General features: G+C 37.7%; 1 protein-coding gene across 11 annotated transcripts in view; it reads right to left on the reverse strand.

Annotated features, from left to right (window-relative positions):
* LOC149074117 (uncharacterized) overlaps window positions 1–20,331 on the reverse strand; it is a 420,692-nt gene that overhangs the window by 321,859 nt on the left and 78,502 nt on the right. For 7 of the 11 annotated variants that reach the window (XM_089246242.1, XM_089246238.1, XM_089246237.1 and 4 more), the window contains exon 3: window positions 3,841–3,987. The exons of 2 other annotated variants lie outside the window; for them this stretch is intronic. In XM_089246242.1, the coding sequence (XP_089102368.1) occupies window positions 3,841–3,987 (147 nt within the window). The remainder of the gene's footprint in view (window positions 1–3,840; window positions 3,988–20,331) is intronic. 2 more of the 11 variants (XM_089246245.1, XM_089246244.1) reach the window with 1 other exon arrangement.

Raw genomic sequence — 20,331 nt, forward strand, 5'->3', positions numbered from 1 at the left:
CTTTCAGACTTCTGCAACAAAGCTTCTAATCCTGATGGCAAACAATATAAAACAATAAAATACAAAAGCACTGTCCCCTCTCAGCTTTTCAAAATTCTTGGAGAAGATGTGCAAGGAATGCAAAGAGATTTTGGTAATATAATTCTGGAAAAACTCTTTCCCACACCACCAAACATTTCCTCCGCACAGAGCATGGACACTACGACATCAGGGAACAATGACTCTCCATTCAGTTTGGCCGAGGTGGATAAGATCATAAAACTTATCCCCCCACTATTATTCGGTTCATTATTAACGAACAAAGTCCTCGGCCCTGATAGTATTGATGGTCCGATAATCAAACATGTACACAAACCAAGGTTGGTAAAAAAATCGGTTTTTTGTTTTAAATAGTATTAACATTAAAAACAATAAAATATCTGAAAAATCATTCATACTTCTAATAATTAATTAAAATAAATGTTTATTAATGTAATTAACACTATTCCCATATTAATTAATCACAATAAATATTTCTTATATTTCAACAAAAACCAATTTTTGCAATTTAATTATTTTTGCTTAACTCAATAGATTAATTAATTACTTCACATGTTTGAAAATTTTTTTAATTATTAATCATATATATAATATAAAGATGTTTTCTCCAGTTACTTTCAGTATGCTTAATTACGAAGCTATTTTGCAAAAACTATAATAAAAATTAGGTGAATATAATGCATTTAATGATGCATAAATAATGCAGATTAATTAGCAATGATTTATGATATGCAGAGTGATTATAACTAAAGTTCTGATTTCAAAACACTGTAATAAAAAGAACGATTGTCAGAATGACTGGAAAATTGATATGAATATTCCTGAAGCAATAGAGTTTTATTTGGCAGAGGGGGGGGGGGGAAATATTCAAAAATATAAAATTAATGACGTCATCCAACACATGGGAAATTTGCTCGCAGAATGGAAACGACAGCCAGTCATGGCAAAATGATAACTTAATGAGCATTGCATGATTTCATAATTCATGGAAATACTGCAAAACACGAAGTAAATGTACAAATAACTACAACTTACTCAAGAAATGTTAAATATGTTGTCCACCGTGTTCTGGCTATGAGGTGAAAGCACGAAAATTCTTGTTCAACAACAGATAAGAATATGCCATGGTCATGATGTGTTGAGGGGGGAAGGAGCAATTTTTTACAGTGAAAGTGTCGATCAGTGAGGCCCAACCTATAGTGTTCACAGAAGCCAAACATACTTAAAATTTTTAAAAATTAATTAAAAATCGAAGGTAGTACTTTTTCAATAAACAACACACTTATTTAAAAAAATTGATATGTGACAACTAATGTTACAATTAATTAATTAGCGGTTTTTGACAATAAATCTGGACATTTGTGCCGGCTACCCATGCAAAAAAAAGTTTGAGGGGCACACTGAATGTATTATATTTATAGACATTATAAGGAATTCTGATGCACATTACCAACTTAAAAAAATTTGTGTTAAAAGTATCAAGTGCAATTATGTACAAATAAATTAAAACTTCGCAGATGAAAAGAGCAGAATATCAAAACCACATCAAGAGTTATTATTTTAAAATGTTCCTTGAATCCTACTTCTTGCTCCTTTGCTTGTTAAAATCGAGGCTCACAGTTTGCCAGACAAAATATACACAAATAAAAATATATCCATATGTATTTGATAAATTCTTTCTTCCAGCTTTCCATGACAAAGTCGGTAGATACTTTCTTTAGTAATTTCATTTTTTGATCACTGTGAAAGTATTAAACATTTCTCTTTGTGACATTTTGATAATAATTAGGTAAAATAATATGAATAAAATAAGGTTCTTGGTTAACTACAGGAAAAGAATTCTGAGCTACCTTGGATACTAGAAACCTTGTTTAATAGAGACGGTCTTTGAATATTTTAAGAAAAAAAACAATGAAAGTCCCTTACCTGTAACGGGTCGTACTGCACTTGCGAAAAATGTATGTGACAACTGAAACTTTAAATGCTCACATGTTATCAGAAGAAAAAAAAAAGGTGAACCTATGCAGTCCAGCTTTTGTCCTTCACATGTAGGGTCCATGATAAGACAGTTTTGATTTCAGTACAGCACAGAACAGTTTTGTTCTTTATTCGGACTTTGCGAGCCAGTGCCGAGAAAGGGCATATGAGCTTTGTTTATATCAGTGATGCAACTCCAGGTGGGTCCTCTGTAAACTCAATACCTTGTTTAGTCTTTACCATTGATCTGCTTGGCATATGCACTGAAGAGGTTGGAAACCACTGCTGGAAACTGAAGCATCCACAGCCAAGTCCATCAACTCCAGCAACGTTTGGTGTTCACAAATATGCTTTGAAGACTTGGTGATTTGTTTAGGGAACATTAAGCATTCTTCTTTCAATTACTCACGTTCTAAACAATTAATTTGTCTTTCTGTGAATGGTTTTAGAAATTCAAAGAAAATTTTACAACACACTGAATTTGTATCCTCTCTTAAAATGAAAAGAAACACTATCGTAAAAACACAGCTTTTACCTATTGATGACACATCTGTATTTACAAATAATACCTTTAACTTCTTCATTTACTACTTATAATTTTCATATCAAGAAAATACATTAAAAATTTCCAGCTTTGTACACCCACACACACACAATCTATGAAAACTTCTGTGTCTTCAAATAAAGTATCCCATACTACTACGTATAGAGAGACTCTCAATAATCCCTCCAGAAATCTGGCATTTTCATGCCAGTTTTCTTCTAGCATAGAAGAGGGAATATATATCAGTGCATATCTATAAACAGAAGTTTATACATGGTGATTCAGAAAAGATTGTGAAACTTTAAGAGGTGGTAGTATATACAAAAACAAACACTTTTCATCAAAGATCTTGACCAAGTGATCATCACTCACTTGGCCATTCATATCATCATTCACTTGGCCCCTCGTATGGTCACTCTGTCATTCTCATGGTCAATCATTTGGTTAGTAATGCAGTCACTCACTTGATCATTATTATGGTCACTCAGATGACCACTCACTTGGTCACTCATATGGTCAATCACTTGATCACTCATACAGTGAATTACTCAATCACTCATATGGGCAATCACTTGATCACTCATACAGTGAATTACTCAATCACTCATATGGGCAATCACTCACTTTGGAACCCACACAAGCACTCACTTGGTCACGCATACGGTCAGTCATTCACTTGGAAATTCATACAAGCATTCACTCTGTGACTCATATGGTAAATCACTCAATAACTCCCTTGGACACTCATACCATCACTCACCTGGTCAATCACTGTGACTCATATGGCCACACACTCATGCAGTCAATTGCACACTCATAGACACAGTCACTCACTTAGTCATTGTTATGGTCACTAACTCACAGATACAGTCACTCACATGGTCAGTCCTTCTGACACTCACTCAAATCATTTTTACAGTCACTAACTCACTCCTACAGTCAATTTCATACTCATCCACTTATATAGTCACATGTTCAAGGCAGGGTGAAACATACCGGAGTAAAATGTCAGGGCGAAACATACCAGAGTGAGATGTCAGGGGCACAATTTCCGGATCCTGTGATAATCTTACATGGAACCAATTAATGATGTAAACTGATGGATGCCTGTACACTTGCAGTTTTCTTTTGTCATTTTTCTAAGTGTATAGCCCCCCCAACACATTCCTTATTTACTGGAAATCACATTAATTACAAGAAAATATTTTTTTTACTCACAAAAAAATATTTAATTTTTATGTCAGCTCCTAGAGTACAGATATAAATCCATAATAAATTACCAGAGATGAACCATGGATGATTACATTGGAACCATAAATCTTGACATCATTCAAAAATATTGATTCAAAATCTTGTTTCCAACATCTAGGTGAACCTGTGGTAGAATCTAAGAGCATCCATTTATTACTGGAGTTGACAGGACAAATCTAATAGTACAAGAAATATATAAAAATATTCACCAATTTAAATTTACAATTGTGATAAAAGATATTTTATTTTCTTAATTATGCGGTTTCTATAATTTCTTTTACAGATCAAATTGAATACAAAGTGATTCAAAATTCATGGGACAACCTTTAAGGCAGGGTTGTTTGGTTTAAACCATGTTGGTTTTAACCAAGTGGTTTTTTTTTAATTTTTTTTTTTTTTTTTAATCTCATAAAAGTGGCCTAAATACAATTTTTCCCCTTAAGAATATCACATTGGTTCATTATTAGCCAAAAAAAAAAAAAAGGTTTATTCTTACCAAATTTTCTATTCTTGGGGTACATTCTGTTGGTATATCTGGTGATAAATGCACATCGTATTCATTGTTTAGATGACTTGGACAAAATACTTACCTAGAGATAATGCTGGATTTTCAAAATGAAATACAAATATATATTTCCTCACCCTACCTTAACTCTTGCTCTGTGATATGGCAATTCATGGAACTTGCAGGTAATTTGAATATATTTCATTTAAACATATGAAGCTTGTGAGAAAATTTTGATCAATTATTAGTATATTTAAATAGATTGGCCCTTTCATTTGACCTAATATTATCAGAAATTTGGGTAAAAGATAATGGAACAGACCTTTATAATATTCCTGGTTACTAAAGCTTTTACCAATGTTGTGCCCAAAATAGATCGAGAGGCGTTACAGCATTCATAAAGGACCATTTGAGTTCATTTTGAAAATTGCAAATTAATATGATTACTGCAGAAGCATTATATTTAAATCACGATCATTTTGATGTTTGTGTAATTCTTTTATACCAATCTTTTGAGTTTACTGTCTTTGAATTTTTAAATGAACGTCGATCAATCGTATACAGACATACTGGAAATAAATAATGAATCAGACGAATACACAGGTCTAATGGCTGACTATGGATTTTAATCATATGTAGCGATACTATTGTATAGCAACCAATAGTCCAGCAGATGGTGTTAGTCATCCATGATTGTCGCTGTAAATGCTGCGAGTGTATACTTATATATGTATATGTGTAATACGAACAGAGAGAGTCGAGACTTCGGAATGTCTGGATGTGTTTGTACTCGACTGCGATGTAAATAGTAAAGTTTAACCCATAGTAATTTTAATAGTAATAAATTTGTATAATAAAGTATTTTAAATCAACATGTACAATATAGTGAATCCTTACACTATATTTATGGTGACCCGACTTTGAAAACGCACAAAGAAAATATTCTTCATGGAGTCTTCCATACTTACAGTCTTCCACTGCTAACAGATGTAAAGAAAAAAAAGAGGCAGGGGACGAGCGACCCACGAAAAGAAGATCTTCCCCTGACCTCTCTCCTCTCACACGGAACAGCTCCTTCATCAGAAAAAAGAAAAAGAAGAAAAACCATGGAAGCTACAGCTGTAAAGATCCCGGCCTATAACAGTGATGATCCCATCCTTTGGTTTCATATGGTGGAGGTGAGTTTCAAACTAGGTGCGCCGAAGGAAATTAGCAATTTAACCAAATATAATTACGTTGTTTCCACTCTGCCACCAGAAATTGCAGGACACGTTCGCGATGTCATTCTCAATCCAAACGACAAAGATCCATTTGAACATCTGAAATCTAAACTGATAAAAAGAACAAGCGACAGTTCAACACAAGAAATCAGGAAATTACTGGCAGGGGAAGAATTAGGTGACAGTTACTCCGCTCCATGAAACGCCTTGCGGAGCCACACAAAGTTCCAGATGAACTTCTCGATCCATTGTTTGTGCAACGCCTTCCTTCACACGTACAATCCATCTTGGCTGCCGTTGTGCCACTCTCCTTGGATGAATGAGCTGAAGTAGCCGATCGTGTGATGGAAGTGAATCAGTACAATGTTGCACCGATAGCCAGTAGCACTCCCTCTGCATCCTCTCAAACGGCAAGTTCCTCGGAAAATTTTTTAATTGCCGAAATTAAGAAGTTATCAGATCGTATTGAAGCTCTAGGCCAAAGGCCTAATTTTCGATACAGAGGCAGACGTAATTTTAGGTATAGAAGTAGAAGTCGCAGTCGAGAAAACAATCAGTTTTGTTTCTATCACAGAAAATTTGGCCAAAATGCCCGGAAATGTGAACAACGTGTACTTACAATAATTCGGGAAACGCGGAAAGCAAAGTGTAGAGGCGGCATTCACTTTGCCCACAAAATCCTGTCGCCTTTTCGTAACAGATAAAAAGGCGAGCATAAATTTTCTTATAGATACAGGATCTGACGTTTCGCTTATTCCAGCGAACTCTGTCAATCGCATGAAACCAGTGTTATTCACTTTACATGCGGCAAATGCATAGAACATTAATGTATATCATCAAAAACTTCTCACAATTGATTTGAATTTATGAAGAAAATGCCAATGGCCACTTTTAGTAGCAAATGTGTCCACGCCAATAATAAGCGCAGATTTTCTTTTCAGTTTCGGTCTTACTCCTGATCTAAAATTAAGAAAAATATTTGATTCGGTAACCAATTTATCATCTATAGCAAAAATTCTATCAGCATCAATTCACTCAATCAAGCTGATTACACGCGACACTCAATATCATCAGTTACTTAAAGAATTTCCTGAGATAACAAAACCACCACGTGCAAATGTAGAAATAAAGCACAACATTGTGCATCATATCGAAGCAATCGATTAACCGGTGTTTGCAAAACCACGACGACTTGCACCAGATCGTTTACGTGCCGCAAAAGATGAATTCCAGCAAATGATTAATTTAGGCCATATGCGCCCTTCAAAAAGTCCTTACGCTTCTCCGCTACATCTTGTACCAAAAAAAGATTGCACAGACTGGAGACCAGTCGCGATTATCGTGCACTAAATGCGCAAACAGTGAAAGACAGGTATAGTGTGCCTAATATTATGGATTTCACTGCAGAACTGCATGGAAAAAAAAATATTTTCGCATGTTGACTTGATTAAAGCATATCATCAAATACCCATTCATTCAGATGATATTCATAAAACTGCCATAATTACTCCTTTTGGCCTGTACGAAAGTACAAGAATGCAATTTGGGCTATGCAATGCAGCCACAACATTTCAACGATTCATTGATGAAGTTATTCGCAGTTTTGCGCCTTTTGCCTATGCATTTCTGGATGATATTATGATTGCTTCGGAATCAGAGGAAGAATATCTCAAACACCTGCGCAAACTTTTCAATAGGCTAAATTATTATGGTTTAAGTCTTAAACTATCGAAATGCATCTTCGGTGTTTCTAACATTAATTTCTTAGGCTTTAACGTTTCAGAGAAGGGAATTACACCACTTTCAGATCGCGTTAAAGTAATACAAGATTTTCCTCGTCCAGAAACTGTAACACAATTACGCAGATTTTTAGGCCTATTTAATTTCTATAGGAGATTCGTGCCTAAAGCAGCAGAAATATTATCTCCATGTTAAATTTCTTCAAGGTTGACAAAATAAAAAGAAATCAAAACTAACAAAATCATGCAATTAAGCCGATAAACTACAGTGGAACACTGAGGCTGAAACTGCTTTTCATGATGCAAAACAAGCATTGGCTCAAGCCACTTTGCTACAGCATCCAAAGCCAGGTGCACAACTTTGTATCACAGTTGACGCCTCTGATAACGCTGTTGGTGGAACATTAATGCAATATACTGACCACGCATGGGTACCAATAGCATTTCTTTCTCAAAAATTATCAGACACTCAAAAGAAATGGTCAACCTATGATAGAAAATTATTTGCAATTTATACAAGGCTTATACTACCATAAGAAAATTTGGTTACATGTTAGAAGGCAGAAATTTTTCAATTTTTACAGATCAAAAGCCATTAATTTTTGCTTTCAAACAAAAACCAGAAAAATGCTCTCCAAGACAATTTCGCCAACTTGATTTTATATCTCAGTTTTCAACTGATATAAGATATAAAAAGGGAACCGACAATGTTGTAGCTGATGCATTAAGTCGCATTGAGGTAGATTCAGTTTCCATCAGCACCAGATTTAGATTTCACAGAATTTGCTAAAATTCAATCAACTGTTCCTGAAATCCAAAATTACCTAAAAGGAAACACTTCTCTAAAATTAAAAATGATACCATTTCCTCTAGCTGATACAAATATTTATTGTGACATGTCAACAGGTATAGCTAGACCATTCGTACCTGAATCTCAACGCGAAACAATTTTTAGGCATTTTCATAACCTTTCCCAGGAGCTTCAGCCACAAGTAAACTGATATCTGCCCGATATGTATGGCCCCATATGCAGAAATCTATTAAGCTATTAGTGCAACAGTGTACACAATGCCAAAGGTCCAAAATACAACGCCACACAAGAGCACAACTAGGAACTTTTGCAACTCCAGATACACGTTTCTCACACCTGCATATCGATATCATAGGACCCCTTCTTATGTCACAAGGAATGCAATATTGTCTCACCGTCATAGACAGATACAGTCGATGGCCTGAAGTTGTCCCAATTCCCAACATCAACGCCGAAACAGTGTGCAAAGCACTATTTACGGGGTGGATTAGCAGATTTGGTTGTCCTTCTACTATCACTACGGACCAAGGAAGGCAATTTGAGTCAAATCTATTCAAGGAACTCAATCATTTTCTTGGCACAAATCGAATTCGCTCTACAGCTTTTCACCCAATATCCAATGGACTGATTGAGAGATTCCACCATCATTTAAAATCGGCTCATGAGAATCAAAACTGGACTGATACACTACCAAACAGGGGCGTCGGAAGTATTTTTGACCCGTGGGTGCTCACACTAGCATAACCGGGAAGGGGGGGATGCCACCTAATTCCACCCCCCCCGCTTTGAAGGATCGGAAATTACGTTAGCGTGTCTGCTAGCATTCAAAGGGGTCTCTAAGTACTTGGACAAGTCAAAAATTCACTAGTTTGGACATTTTGTCGGAGAAAAAATTGCTTTATTCCTATTTTTTTTTTTATTTATAATACCTTTGTACTGTAAATAAATTGCCCATGAATGCATTTCATGAGAGAGAGAGAGATGGTACTAACAATGCCACATTAAAAATTTAAAAGAGATGTCAGCAAAATTGTAAGTTTAAGAGAACATGATAAGAAGTTTCCTACGATAAACAATAATCCTAGCTTTTTTACCGATACCTTTAATTCCTATCACCCCCCTTCCCCCCCCAACCCCCCCACAAAGCAGTATATGCCGAAATCTGCGACGAACGTGGCAGAAAAATCAGTGCTACTGCAGAACAATCTAGAAGAATTTTAAGAAAAGAGTAAAAACACTGTTATGGTTGTTTTTACTGCAGAACATTTCCTGTCAGCCGGGGGATGGCTTGTTGCAGAACAGTGCAAAACGTGTTCTCGATGGACCCGGCGCGGTGCCCTCTAGGTTTACACTAGTACACGAGAATGACTATCAAACTGTGCATTACTTACTATAGAATGGTAATAAAAAACTATTTGACAATAAATTTGGGCAATAGTACCCACCGCCCAACAAGAAAATTTGTAATTTGTATGAGTGGGCCCGGGCACTTTAACTGCTCTATTATGGGCTGACATAGCTCCAGCCTGAAACGATTATTGTTATTTTTCTCCTTCACCCTGTAAATTCACCATCGAGGAGGGCCCATGGAAATTGCCCTAATGGTTCACCATAAAGCACAACCAAGAGGGCGCGGTAGCCCAGATCGATAAGATACTCACCTAAAGTACCAAAGGTGTGGCGTCTTCGATACCCAGTTCGTCCTTTTCAGAAAACTTTCCAGACACAGGGGTACAACAAAAACGTTGTACCCCAGAAAAAATTGCTACCGCAGGAAGTCCCCCATCGAAGGATTAGCGCACAATCACTCGATGAGCATAAAAACAAGCCTGAAGTACGGAATTGGCAATAAATAGTAGGTCACGGTCTAATTAGCCCTCGTTTGCAGAAAATGACCGTGGTGCGACTCAAATGATCATAGCCATGAAGCCATCTATAATATCTATACGCAGGCTACCAAAACGAAAGGGCTTTCAAAGCTAGACGATCACTTCCCAGAGCCACATTTAAATACTACAGCCGGGGCAAGCATGCATCCCCCTTTAATGTAGTTCTAAATACGTCATTGAAAGTAGACTTTAGCGCTCTTTCTGATCAAGCGCCCAGGGCATAAAACCTGCGCGCTTTTTGGGAAGTCAAAACTCTAGGCCTGTGGGTTCCCTGTCTGGAAAGAATTTTAAGCTATTGCTCTATTAATAAGTCAAAATGTAACTTACTAAAATTATTACTTTTTATTCCGTTTTAAAGTATTTTTACTCCGTTTTGCGGCCCCTAAAATTTAGAGGCCTGGTGCGGCTGCACATTTTGCACCTGCCTAAATCCAGCATTGATTTCAATCCCGGCATACTCCGCTGAAATGAAGTGGTTGAATAAAACCAACACCAATATATATATAAATTCTTTTATAGTGTGAGTAAGTGGATGTATTGAGGAATTATTTAAGTTAACATTATTCAAAAAGTAATATAACACACATGCACACACACTCATCAGTGGCAGATTAAAGTCGGTCGAGGCTCCTGGCGTAAAAGAAAATATTAGGCCCCTTAAATTAGAGAAAAGTGTGAAATTTGGTTTTTTCTGGGTCGAGGCGTCCAGTGCGCCCACTGTTAAATTTGCCTCTGTTACCCATACATAAAAAAAATTATTTTCACCATATAGTGCAGTTTTTTGTTAAAGATACAAAGGCCACAAAAGGCGAAGTGCCCAAAGTTGGCTTAAAAAATGCACATAAAAAATATGGATGTCAAATATGTCTAAAAAAATATATATATATATAATATGCAGCAAGATATTGTTGGAATAATATCATTTTCCCCCTTTTACTGTGTGTATTCATGTTCTTTCCCCATATGCGCAACGTTTCCCTCTTTTGGGGACTTTCTTTTTTCCCTCCACATGACCGCTGCTGTATGATAGTTATTATCTTTGCTTGTATTAAATGTCCTTCGTCTGACTAGACGTGTGTTTCGTTTCTCTCTCTCGTCGTCGTCTCTTTCCCTTCCACACTCTGCCCGCCCACAGGTTATGGGCCCAGAGACGTATATTTCGAGACGGTAGCGTTTTCAATTTTTCTTCGCGCGCCGATACGCAGTAGTGGTATCTCGTTTGAAGTTTAGTTTCCATTCGTTTTATCGTGTGCATCAGGAACCTTCGCAACGATAATGGCCAGCATCAAGGACAATATTGTCAAGCTGAATAATCACAACTATTCGAACTGGAAATATAAGGTTAAACTTTTGCTAATGAAAGAGAAACTTTTCAAGAATGTTAGCGAGAACGACAGGCCGGATCCAGGTGAAGCAAATCGAAGGACCCTCGATCTATGTGAGGAAACCGACAGCCAAGCACAAGCTTACATTGGACTAACTGTCGAGGATGATCAGCTCATTCACATCTGCGATAGTAAATCCGCGAAGGACATGTAGATCGCCCTGAAGGAGTATCACGAGAAGAGCACCCTCACCAACAAGGTTCACCTGATGAGGACAATCTGTTCCCTGAAACTAGAAGAAGGCGGAAATGTTCCCGAGCACGTCGTCCGCATGCAAGAACTTTTTCTGAAGCTGAGGGACCTCGGCGAGGAATCCTTATCGGATAAATGGAGTACCGCCATGCTACTCAGCAGCCTGCCAAGGAGCTTCGACCTGATGATCACCGCATTGGAAACACGTGCCGAAACCGAGTTGACATTCGCTGTTGTCCAGCCAAAGTTCATCGCCGAATACGAAAGAAGGCAGCAACACGCGGATCCAGGCAGTATCCTCACCGAAAGAATGATGAAACTCGGATCAAGCCACATCGAGTGTAAAAACTCCATAAAGTGCTATTTTTGCAAGAAGCCCGGCCACGTCAAGAACAGATGTAGAAAATACGCAGAGTGGAAAAGGAATCATCCGGAGAAAACGTCCAGGAGCTCAAGTGAAAATAAAGTGAGCGCCGCTCAGCAAAAGGATACCTTGCTGTCACTAGGCATACGGTCGGAAAACTGGATTGTGGATTCTGGTGCCACGCGCCACGTGAGTAACGAAATCAATTTTTTCACGTCGTTTGATAACTCATATGAAGATAATATTGAAGTCGCAAACGGCGAAACAGTTCATGTGCTAGGCATAGGTTCCGGGAATATGCTGTTGAAAAATTTAGACGGTACTGTGACAAAAGTGTTACTTTCGAATGTGTTGTACGCTCCCGATGTCGTCAGTAATCTAATATCCGTTTGTCAGCTAACTTTGCATGATGCTTCTGTGAACTTTCATGGTGATTATTGTGAAATTCACAAAGATGGTAAGCAGATTGGTATTGCTGACTCTGTCGGAAATCTGTACAGATTACGGTTTTGTCAGTTACATAAAGTGAATACAGTGACTGGACATAAAGAAAATTGCGTACATACATGGAATCGAAAAATGGGTCATAAAGATGTAGAAACCATCAAGAAGATACGTGCTGAAGGACTTGTTCATGATTTGAAACTCATTGACTGTGGTATCAACATGTCCTGCGATACGTGCATGAAAGGGAAACTTTCGAGACTACCATTTCCCAAGAAATCCACGAGTGAGTTGAGCACACTGTTAGATCTAATTCATACCGATGTGTACGGCCCGATGCAAACGATCACACCAAGTGGAAAGCGGTATGTTGTCACGTTCATCGACGATTATTCGAGGTATACTCAAGTACATTTGTTGGCACAAAAATTGGACGTATCCGATGCTCTAAAACGGTACCTGAATCTTGTTGAAAATAAATTTGGTCGAAAAGTAAAGGTGATTCGATCCGATCGAGGAGGTGAATACCTAAACCGAAACTTGAGGAAATTCTTAGCTGATAAAGGTGTGCAAACACAGCTAACTGCGGCTTATTCTCAACAGCAGAATGGGGTAGCAGAAAGGAGGAACAGGACTTTGGTCGAGATGGCACGTTGTATGCTGATCGATGCATGCTTACTGAAGAACTTTTGGGGTGAAGATGTGATGACTGCTAACTACATTATGAATCGTGTTCTAACTCGAGTAAAGGACAAAACTCCTTACGAACTGTGGACGAACAGGAAGCCTACCATCAAGAACCTACAAGTTTTTGGATCGAAGTGTTTCGTTCATGTACCAACAGACAGGCGTCAAAAACTCGATAACACAGGGGTACAAATGATTTTCCTTGGGTAAGACGAGGAGTCGAAAGCCTATCACTGCTACAACCAATTATCGAAAAAGGTCGTAATCAGTCGAGATGTCAAATTCTGTGTAGAACATCGATCAAGCGACAGCTTCGACGCGAGTGATGATGATGTTAGTGAAACTGAACTTTCTGGCTCCGGGGAAATGAAAACTAGGGAGGAAAAATCCAGAAACCCATCAGAGGACGATCCCAGAGGTGACGGATCCCGAATTCGTGTTTCACAAAGGTCAACTAAAGGCATCCCGCCCAAGAGATTCGATGTGATGAGACCAGTGATGAGGCAGGTGACAACCATCGCACTGGGAATTTCTCGAGAAATTGATGGATGACGACAACGATGATGAGGAACGTCCAACCTGCAGTCGTATTCCTGCCAGAAGGCACTTCAACGACGGCTTCATTGTGCATCAAGCCAGTTTGTGTCGTGGTGAAGATCCAGAAACATTAGAGGAAGCTATGGCCAGCCCCGAAGCAGAGAGATACAAATACAATACAAATACAAATACAACGCCACAACAGGCAAATTGCCCAACGAGGTGGCTGACTTAAGAACATCATGGATCCTCGAACCCTTTTTACCCTACCTACGAGCCCTACCTACTACTGCTACACCCCACATGCACCCCGCCCACAACCCCCCGCGGAACCCCCAACGAATCGGTACATACGGGAATGTGCGTGTACGTGTAGTGAAACCTGACATGAAGTTTTTTTGTTTCTCTGTAATGCTTGTTATGTGTAGCGCTGCCATCTGCCACCAGTTTTTCAAACTATGAGTGAAGTGTTATGATTGAATGATTTTTTGTTGTAGGACTGTTGCTCTCTGTGGCGAGACTTTTTAACGGGGAGATCGGCTCGCATTTGCGCCTTGAAGTTGGGAACCACAGAAAACCAACTTCAGCCGACCACCACTGTGGGGTTCGAACCCGGATCCTCGCATCGCGAGTCCGTCACTATAACCACTCGACCACCACAGCGGCGAGAGGCTTTAGATATTGAAATAAAAGCTGATCTTCACAACAATTCATGGGAACTTTGTGATCTTCCAGCCGGAAGAAAACCTATCAAAAGTCGTTGGACTTTCAAAACAAAGAGAAAGGCCAATGGTGACATAGAAAAATACAAAGTTCGTCTCGTTGCCAAGGGATGTTCACAGAAATATGGCCTGGACTATGAAGAAACGTTTTCGCCAACAGTGAAGCACAGCTCCATTAGATTTCTGATCTCTCTAGCAGCTCAGCATGATCTGGACATAGATCAGATGGATGTGGTCACAGCATTTCTCCATCCGGAACTTGGAGAAGAGATCTATATGGAACTTCCAGACACGGAACATTTTCCAAAACGACACTGTCGACTGAAGAAAGCCATTTATGGGTTAAAACAAGCCAGTAGACTATGGTATGACAACTTAAGTCAGGCATTGTTGCAGTCGGGTTTAAAAAGGTCAAAAGCAGATCCGTGCATATTTTTTGAGAATTACAACGGGAAAATCATCATCGTGGCCGTTTATGTAGACGATCTTCTTATTCTTTCCAATGACAAAAACGAAAAGAACAGAATCAAAAGGGAGCTGAAACAGGCATTCCAGATGAAAGATCTAGATGAAGCCCTCTATATACTCGGAATAAGGATAATCAGAGATCGCAAAAACGGAGTGATAACTCTGGACCAACAGAGATACATCAAAGACGTCTTGAAACGATTTTCTATGGAAGGAAGCAAGCCGGTCAATACACCTATAGCCTCCGATCAAGATCTCACTAGAGACATATCGCCGAAGAATGAAAAAGATCGCAGCCAGATGAAGTAGGTTCCATACAGAGAAGCAGTAGGATCCTTACTATATGCTTCACAAGGAACTCGTCCAGACATCAGCTACGCCGTAGGAGTGGTGAGCAGATTCGCCAACGACCCTGGTCAAGCTCATTGGTCTGCCGTGAAGCGTATCATGCGCTATCTGAAGGGAACTCTCACCAAGAACTTGTGTTCCAGAAAAACGAAGGGGAGTTGGTTGGTTACACCGACTCTAACTGGGCTGGAGATAAAGATGACAGGAAGTCAACTATGGGCTATGTCTTCTGCAATGCCGCCGGAGCCGTCAGCTGGAATTCAAAGAAACAACAAACGGTCGCTCTTTCCACAACAGAAGCGGAGTACATGGCAATAAGCTCAGCCATTCAAGAACTTCTCTGGATACAGCAACTCAAGACCGAATTGCAAGGTTGTGTCAGCAAACGCATGACTTTGTACTGTGACAGCGCAAGTGCCATATCACTCGCCGGTAATCATGTTGTGTCCAGTCGCGTGAAACACATCGACATCAGGCATCATTTTGTTCGCGACAAGATCAGTGAAGGTCATCTGGACATTCAACATATAGACTCTAAAGTCAACCCAGCCGACGGATTTACAAAAGCACTTGATATTGTGAAATCAAGAAATGTTATGTTTATTTACGGGCTCAAATGAAGTGGGGGTGTTGGAATAATATCATTTTCCCCCTTTTACTGTGTGCATTCATGTTCTTTCCCTATATGCGCAACGTTTCCCTCTTTTGGGGACTTTCTTTTTTCCCTCCACATGACTGCTGCTGTATGATAGTTATTATCTTTGCTTGAATTAAATGTCGTTCGTCTGACTAGACGTGTGTTTTGTTTCTCTCTCTCGTCGTGGTCTCTTTCCCTTCCACACTCTGCCCGCCCACAGATATCTCGCCTCCTTATAGTCCTCATATTTAAACATTAAACAGCTAAATTATTTTTGTTGATTTCTCAACTGAACACTTTCCCGTATATTACATATCCCAATCCCTTAATTTTCACCCACTAAAAAGCGTCAGAAAAACAACTTCCCAGGGCTGTAGCCCTGGGCCCGGGCCAGTTCTCGTCATTTTTTGCTTTTTCATGTTATAAATTAACTACAGAAGGGGCCCGTGAAAGGTCTAACCGAGGGCTCGCAAAAGATCTCAGCCTGGGGGCCCCGCTCCAGGATGTGGGGGGCCATGGATATAGCATTTGTAGGGGGTTTGGCGATTTCTGCTGTGCTGCTTAAAGGTATAAGCATTGCTGTATCTTATTTACAGCAGGGCATTTTCATTAAACAAATTATCAGTGTTTTCTGCGTACGCGGGATAATACATGCTGCATACATGTGACAAATATACGCCGTATTTTCCCCTAAAAATTAATTTTAATGAAAATAACTGTAAGTAAGATAACGATATAAATTTTTAGTTTTGTATAATTTTGGCTGAACCTCGCCACCTAAAAATCTATAAGAGAATTTCATCATTACTTTTCAGACAATTATCATTCGTATAAGCCTTCGTTAACTCACTTGAACTACAGTCGAATCCCCCTTTTAACGAATACCGTTATAGCGAAAATCTCGTTTTAACGAACACTTTTCTAATCCCTCTCCTAACATATTACAATGCAAAAACCTGGAATTCCTTTATAACAAAATTTCGTTATAAGGAAGTGATTTCACCGGTCTCTTGGAGTTCGTTATGACGGATTCGACTGTCTATTCCTGGAAAACTTCGAAATCGATTCCTTAGAACAGTGGTTTTGAACCCCGGTGCTTCGCAAAGCCTCTGGGGCTCCGTGTGAGCTTCCAAGGACCTCCACAACCGCTCGAGAAAAATAAAATCAGTAAATTTGATAAATGAAAAAAAAAAAAAAAAAAAAGGGTTCCTCCATATAAATTATACGATAAAAAGGGCTCCTTGAGTCAAATAGGGCTCCGCCATAGAAATTATACACTAAAAAGGTCTTCGCGAGTCAGAAAAGGTTGAAAACCGATGCCTTATTAGAAATCCGGTTTTTGATTGTTTTTTTTTTTGAATGAACACTTTTTTGACTGCTTCATGTGAGAAAGCTTACTAAATAAATAGTTATTTAATATTAAAAATTTTTAACTGCAGTAGAACCTCGATTTTCCGGAATAATGTTGGAGAACAAGGTCACGGATATCTAAGAACCATAGTTAAACATAACAGTAATCACAAAACAGTTCAAATTAAAATATAATATTCATACTAGAATTGTTCGAACCACCGAATTAGTTGTTAATCACTGTTAAAATTTTTGTTGAGTTTATCAAATCGATTAATTCGATTAAAATTCAATAAACATTATCATCGAAATTTGTAAATTAATTCCATTACTTTGACGAAACTGATTAGATGCCTTAAATTATGTTTCTGTACATAACATTTCAGATAAGTGATTCCGTTTAAAAATATTTTAATCAAATTTCAATCGAATTTTTCAACATTGAGAATACAGCACAAATTTATTCAACAAAAATGAATGGTGATTCAAAGTGAGCTTAATGAGAGTTTTAGAAGATAAGACCAAAATTTGTTACCTCCACAGTGAAGAGCATTTTTCGTGTTCGGGTAGCATCAGCTCTCCTATTAGGTCAGTGGCTCTAAAACTTGTCACCCGTGTGGCTCCCTTGTCCATTTCATAATTCAACTGCCCCCCCCCCCTTCCAGAATATAGTTCAGTATACTGTACATAGGATGTATATACAGTAAAACCTCTTTTTTAATAGCATGCTGCGCTTACGTTTTTGATACTGTTGTGAGCGTGACTCAGAAAAAAATTGAAAAATTGATCAAATGGTAAAAAACATTCATGCAGAGCCGCAACTAGATGTTTGGTCACCCGGGGCAAGTGCTCATTTTGGCGCCCCCTTGTAATGTTGAAGGAGGGATTTGAGAATAAAATTTGCGCCCCCCCTCTGGTCCAGCGCCCGGGCAACACCCACTAGAAAACAAGGCCTCTACACGGTAACCCAAAACTAGTTGTGACGTAGTAGAGTTAGGCCGAAGAATTAAATGGAATGGTTGCCATCAGCCTACGATAAGCCGTTAGTTATTCGGAAAAACGCGCCTAGTGATAAAAAGCTACTTTTCTTCAACGCATGTAGGCACGCTGTTTTCTCGCCAACAAAGCACGTTGCTTGGCTTCTACCTTGTATCTTCCACGTTGTTATTGTCAGACATGTGCGAAAACGAAGCTCTTAAAATCGTTCTTTTTTATTCGTTTCTGGGGATTTCAACATCTAAAAAAATTTAACAATTATGCTATATAAATGCTGTGTACCATATTTTCGGGGAAACTATGTTAAAGGTCCTGAAGTATCAGTATTTTCATTCCCGGAGAATGCCATGTTAAGGAAGCGTTGGCGTTGGCTTTCAGCCATTCCAAGAAAAGACTTTGTTCCGACAGAGAATCACAAGGTAAGTGCATAACTAAAATTATTTTTGAATATTGGAATTACGTAATTGCCAGATTTTAGAAACAAATAATATATATTGCATACTGTAGAATTTTCTTTTCTGTTTATTCCCGAAATTTGATACACGTAACTGAAGCTAAAAATATTGATTTGAATGATCAATTTGCTAACGAAAAATTTCTGACTTTAAATCAGACTAACTGTCACGGGGGTAGTTATTTAAAGCAATTTCGAATAAGATTATTTTTTAAACATGTGTGATGTAATACGAGTAAAGGGAAGATTGGTTCATATTATTTTTACACATTAATTAATATTTAAACAAATGTAATGGAGTTTTTTTTTTGGGGGGGGGGGCGAGATAAACAGTTGGTAGAATTTGATGTCATTAGTATGCTAAATGAGATTTTTGGTAGTTTTTTTAAGCAAGATCTTCAAAGCTTAATATTGCCTATAATTTAAAAACTGGAACTATAACTGTTATGAAAAATATTTAATACCCCCTAATACAAATACCACAACAGACAAAATGTCCAACGAGGTGTCTGACAAAAGCTGCCCTTATAAAAAATATGGATGTTTAATATATATTCCATAAATACAGCAACCCAATAAGAGAAATCAAACCAATAATTATGATAAATATACTGCCCATAATAAATTATGGTTGTCTCATTTTTTATTATGTATAGCTTCTTGATAAATCCCCATATGTTTATCATATTTCTTTTTTAAATGTGACAATTGTATTAGAATTCACGACCCCGAAGGCAAGCTATTCCATTTATTCACAACCTTATTAGAGAAAAACGCCCTGCAAAGTTAGCATTTTCGATTCGACTCAAAATTTAGGAAAAAGAAAATATTGAATTTTTTTTTCTAAAAATTTGATTTTTTGGAGCAAACAATTTTTTTCAACGCTGACTTGATTATCTCCTTGATTATCCTGATGATCCTCATCAGGCATATTTAGCTTATGATTTAATTGATATTTTAATGAATCATTGTAAATCAGTAGATTGCCAAGTAAAATTCTCTTTTTCTTACACAGGTGTGTGAATTACATTTCAGTACAGAAAATTACAAACTTTTACAAAGATATAAAGGAATTTGATGGTTTGTGCGATACAAATGTTTATGAAATATATCATTTTTTAATAAAGTATATATAATTTTGTAAATAGTGTTTATATATAATGAAAGTTATCTTGTTCTCCTTTACTGTTATAAGAATCATTTTATTAGCTTTTGAATACTAAAATTCTTGCTTGTATGTAATGAAAAAAATTTGAAGGAAATTTTAAAATTATTGCTTAAACTGTTCGAGAATGAAGACAGTGTTTAAAGCAGATAATGTTCCCAATTCGTAAAATATATTTGAAAATATTAATTTAAAAAAAACTTCCAATTTCTGTTGATTTTTTTCTCTCTGTAGGTGTGTGATATAAAATTTGATTGAGAAAGATTTCATTTCAGTTATAAATTTATTTTCCTAAAACCATTTTCAAGGAGGAAAAGGATAAATTTTTTTCTGTGGCTTCATTTTATTTTTAATGGTTCTATGAACCTAGACAAGTACAGGGAATTTTTTGCATTTTTGTCTGAACTGAAAAATGAGGGGGGAGGGGGGTGAGTAAAATAAAAAAATATAATATATAATCTAAATTCAGATAGTAAAAAGTTAAGGCAAAAATATTTCATACCACCAATTTTACTCGCGGAATAATAAATGAGTACGCTACATATATCAAGTCGATTCCACAGTGCGTAGCGCAAGCAGTCGCCTAAGTTTAGTGACGTCACGAGCT

This window comes from Pholcus phalangioides, unplaced genomic scaffold (assembly GCF_987345545.1).
Source record: "Pholcus phalangioides strain wild (caught in Gottingen) unplaced genomic scaffold, Ppha-v1.0 ptg000017l_1, whole genome shotgun sequence".
Lineage (NCBI taxonomy): Eukaryota > Metazoa > Arthropoda > Arachnida > Araneae > Pholcidae > Pholcus > Pholcus phalangioides.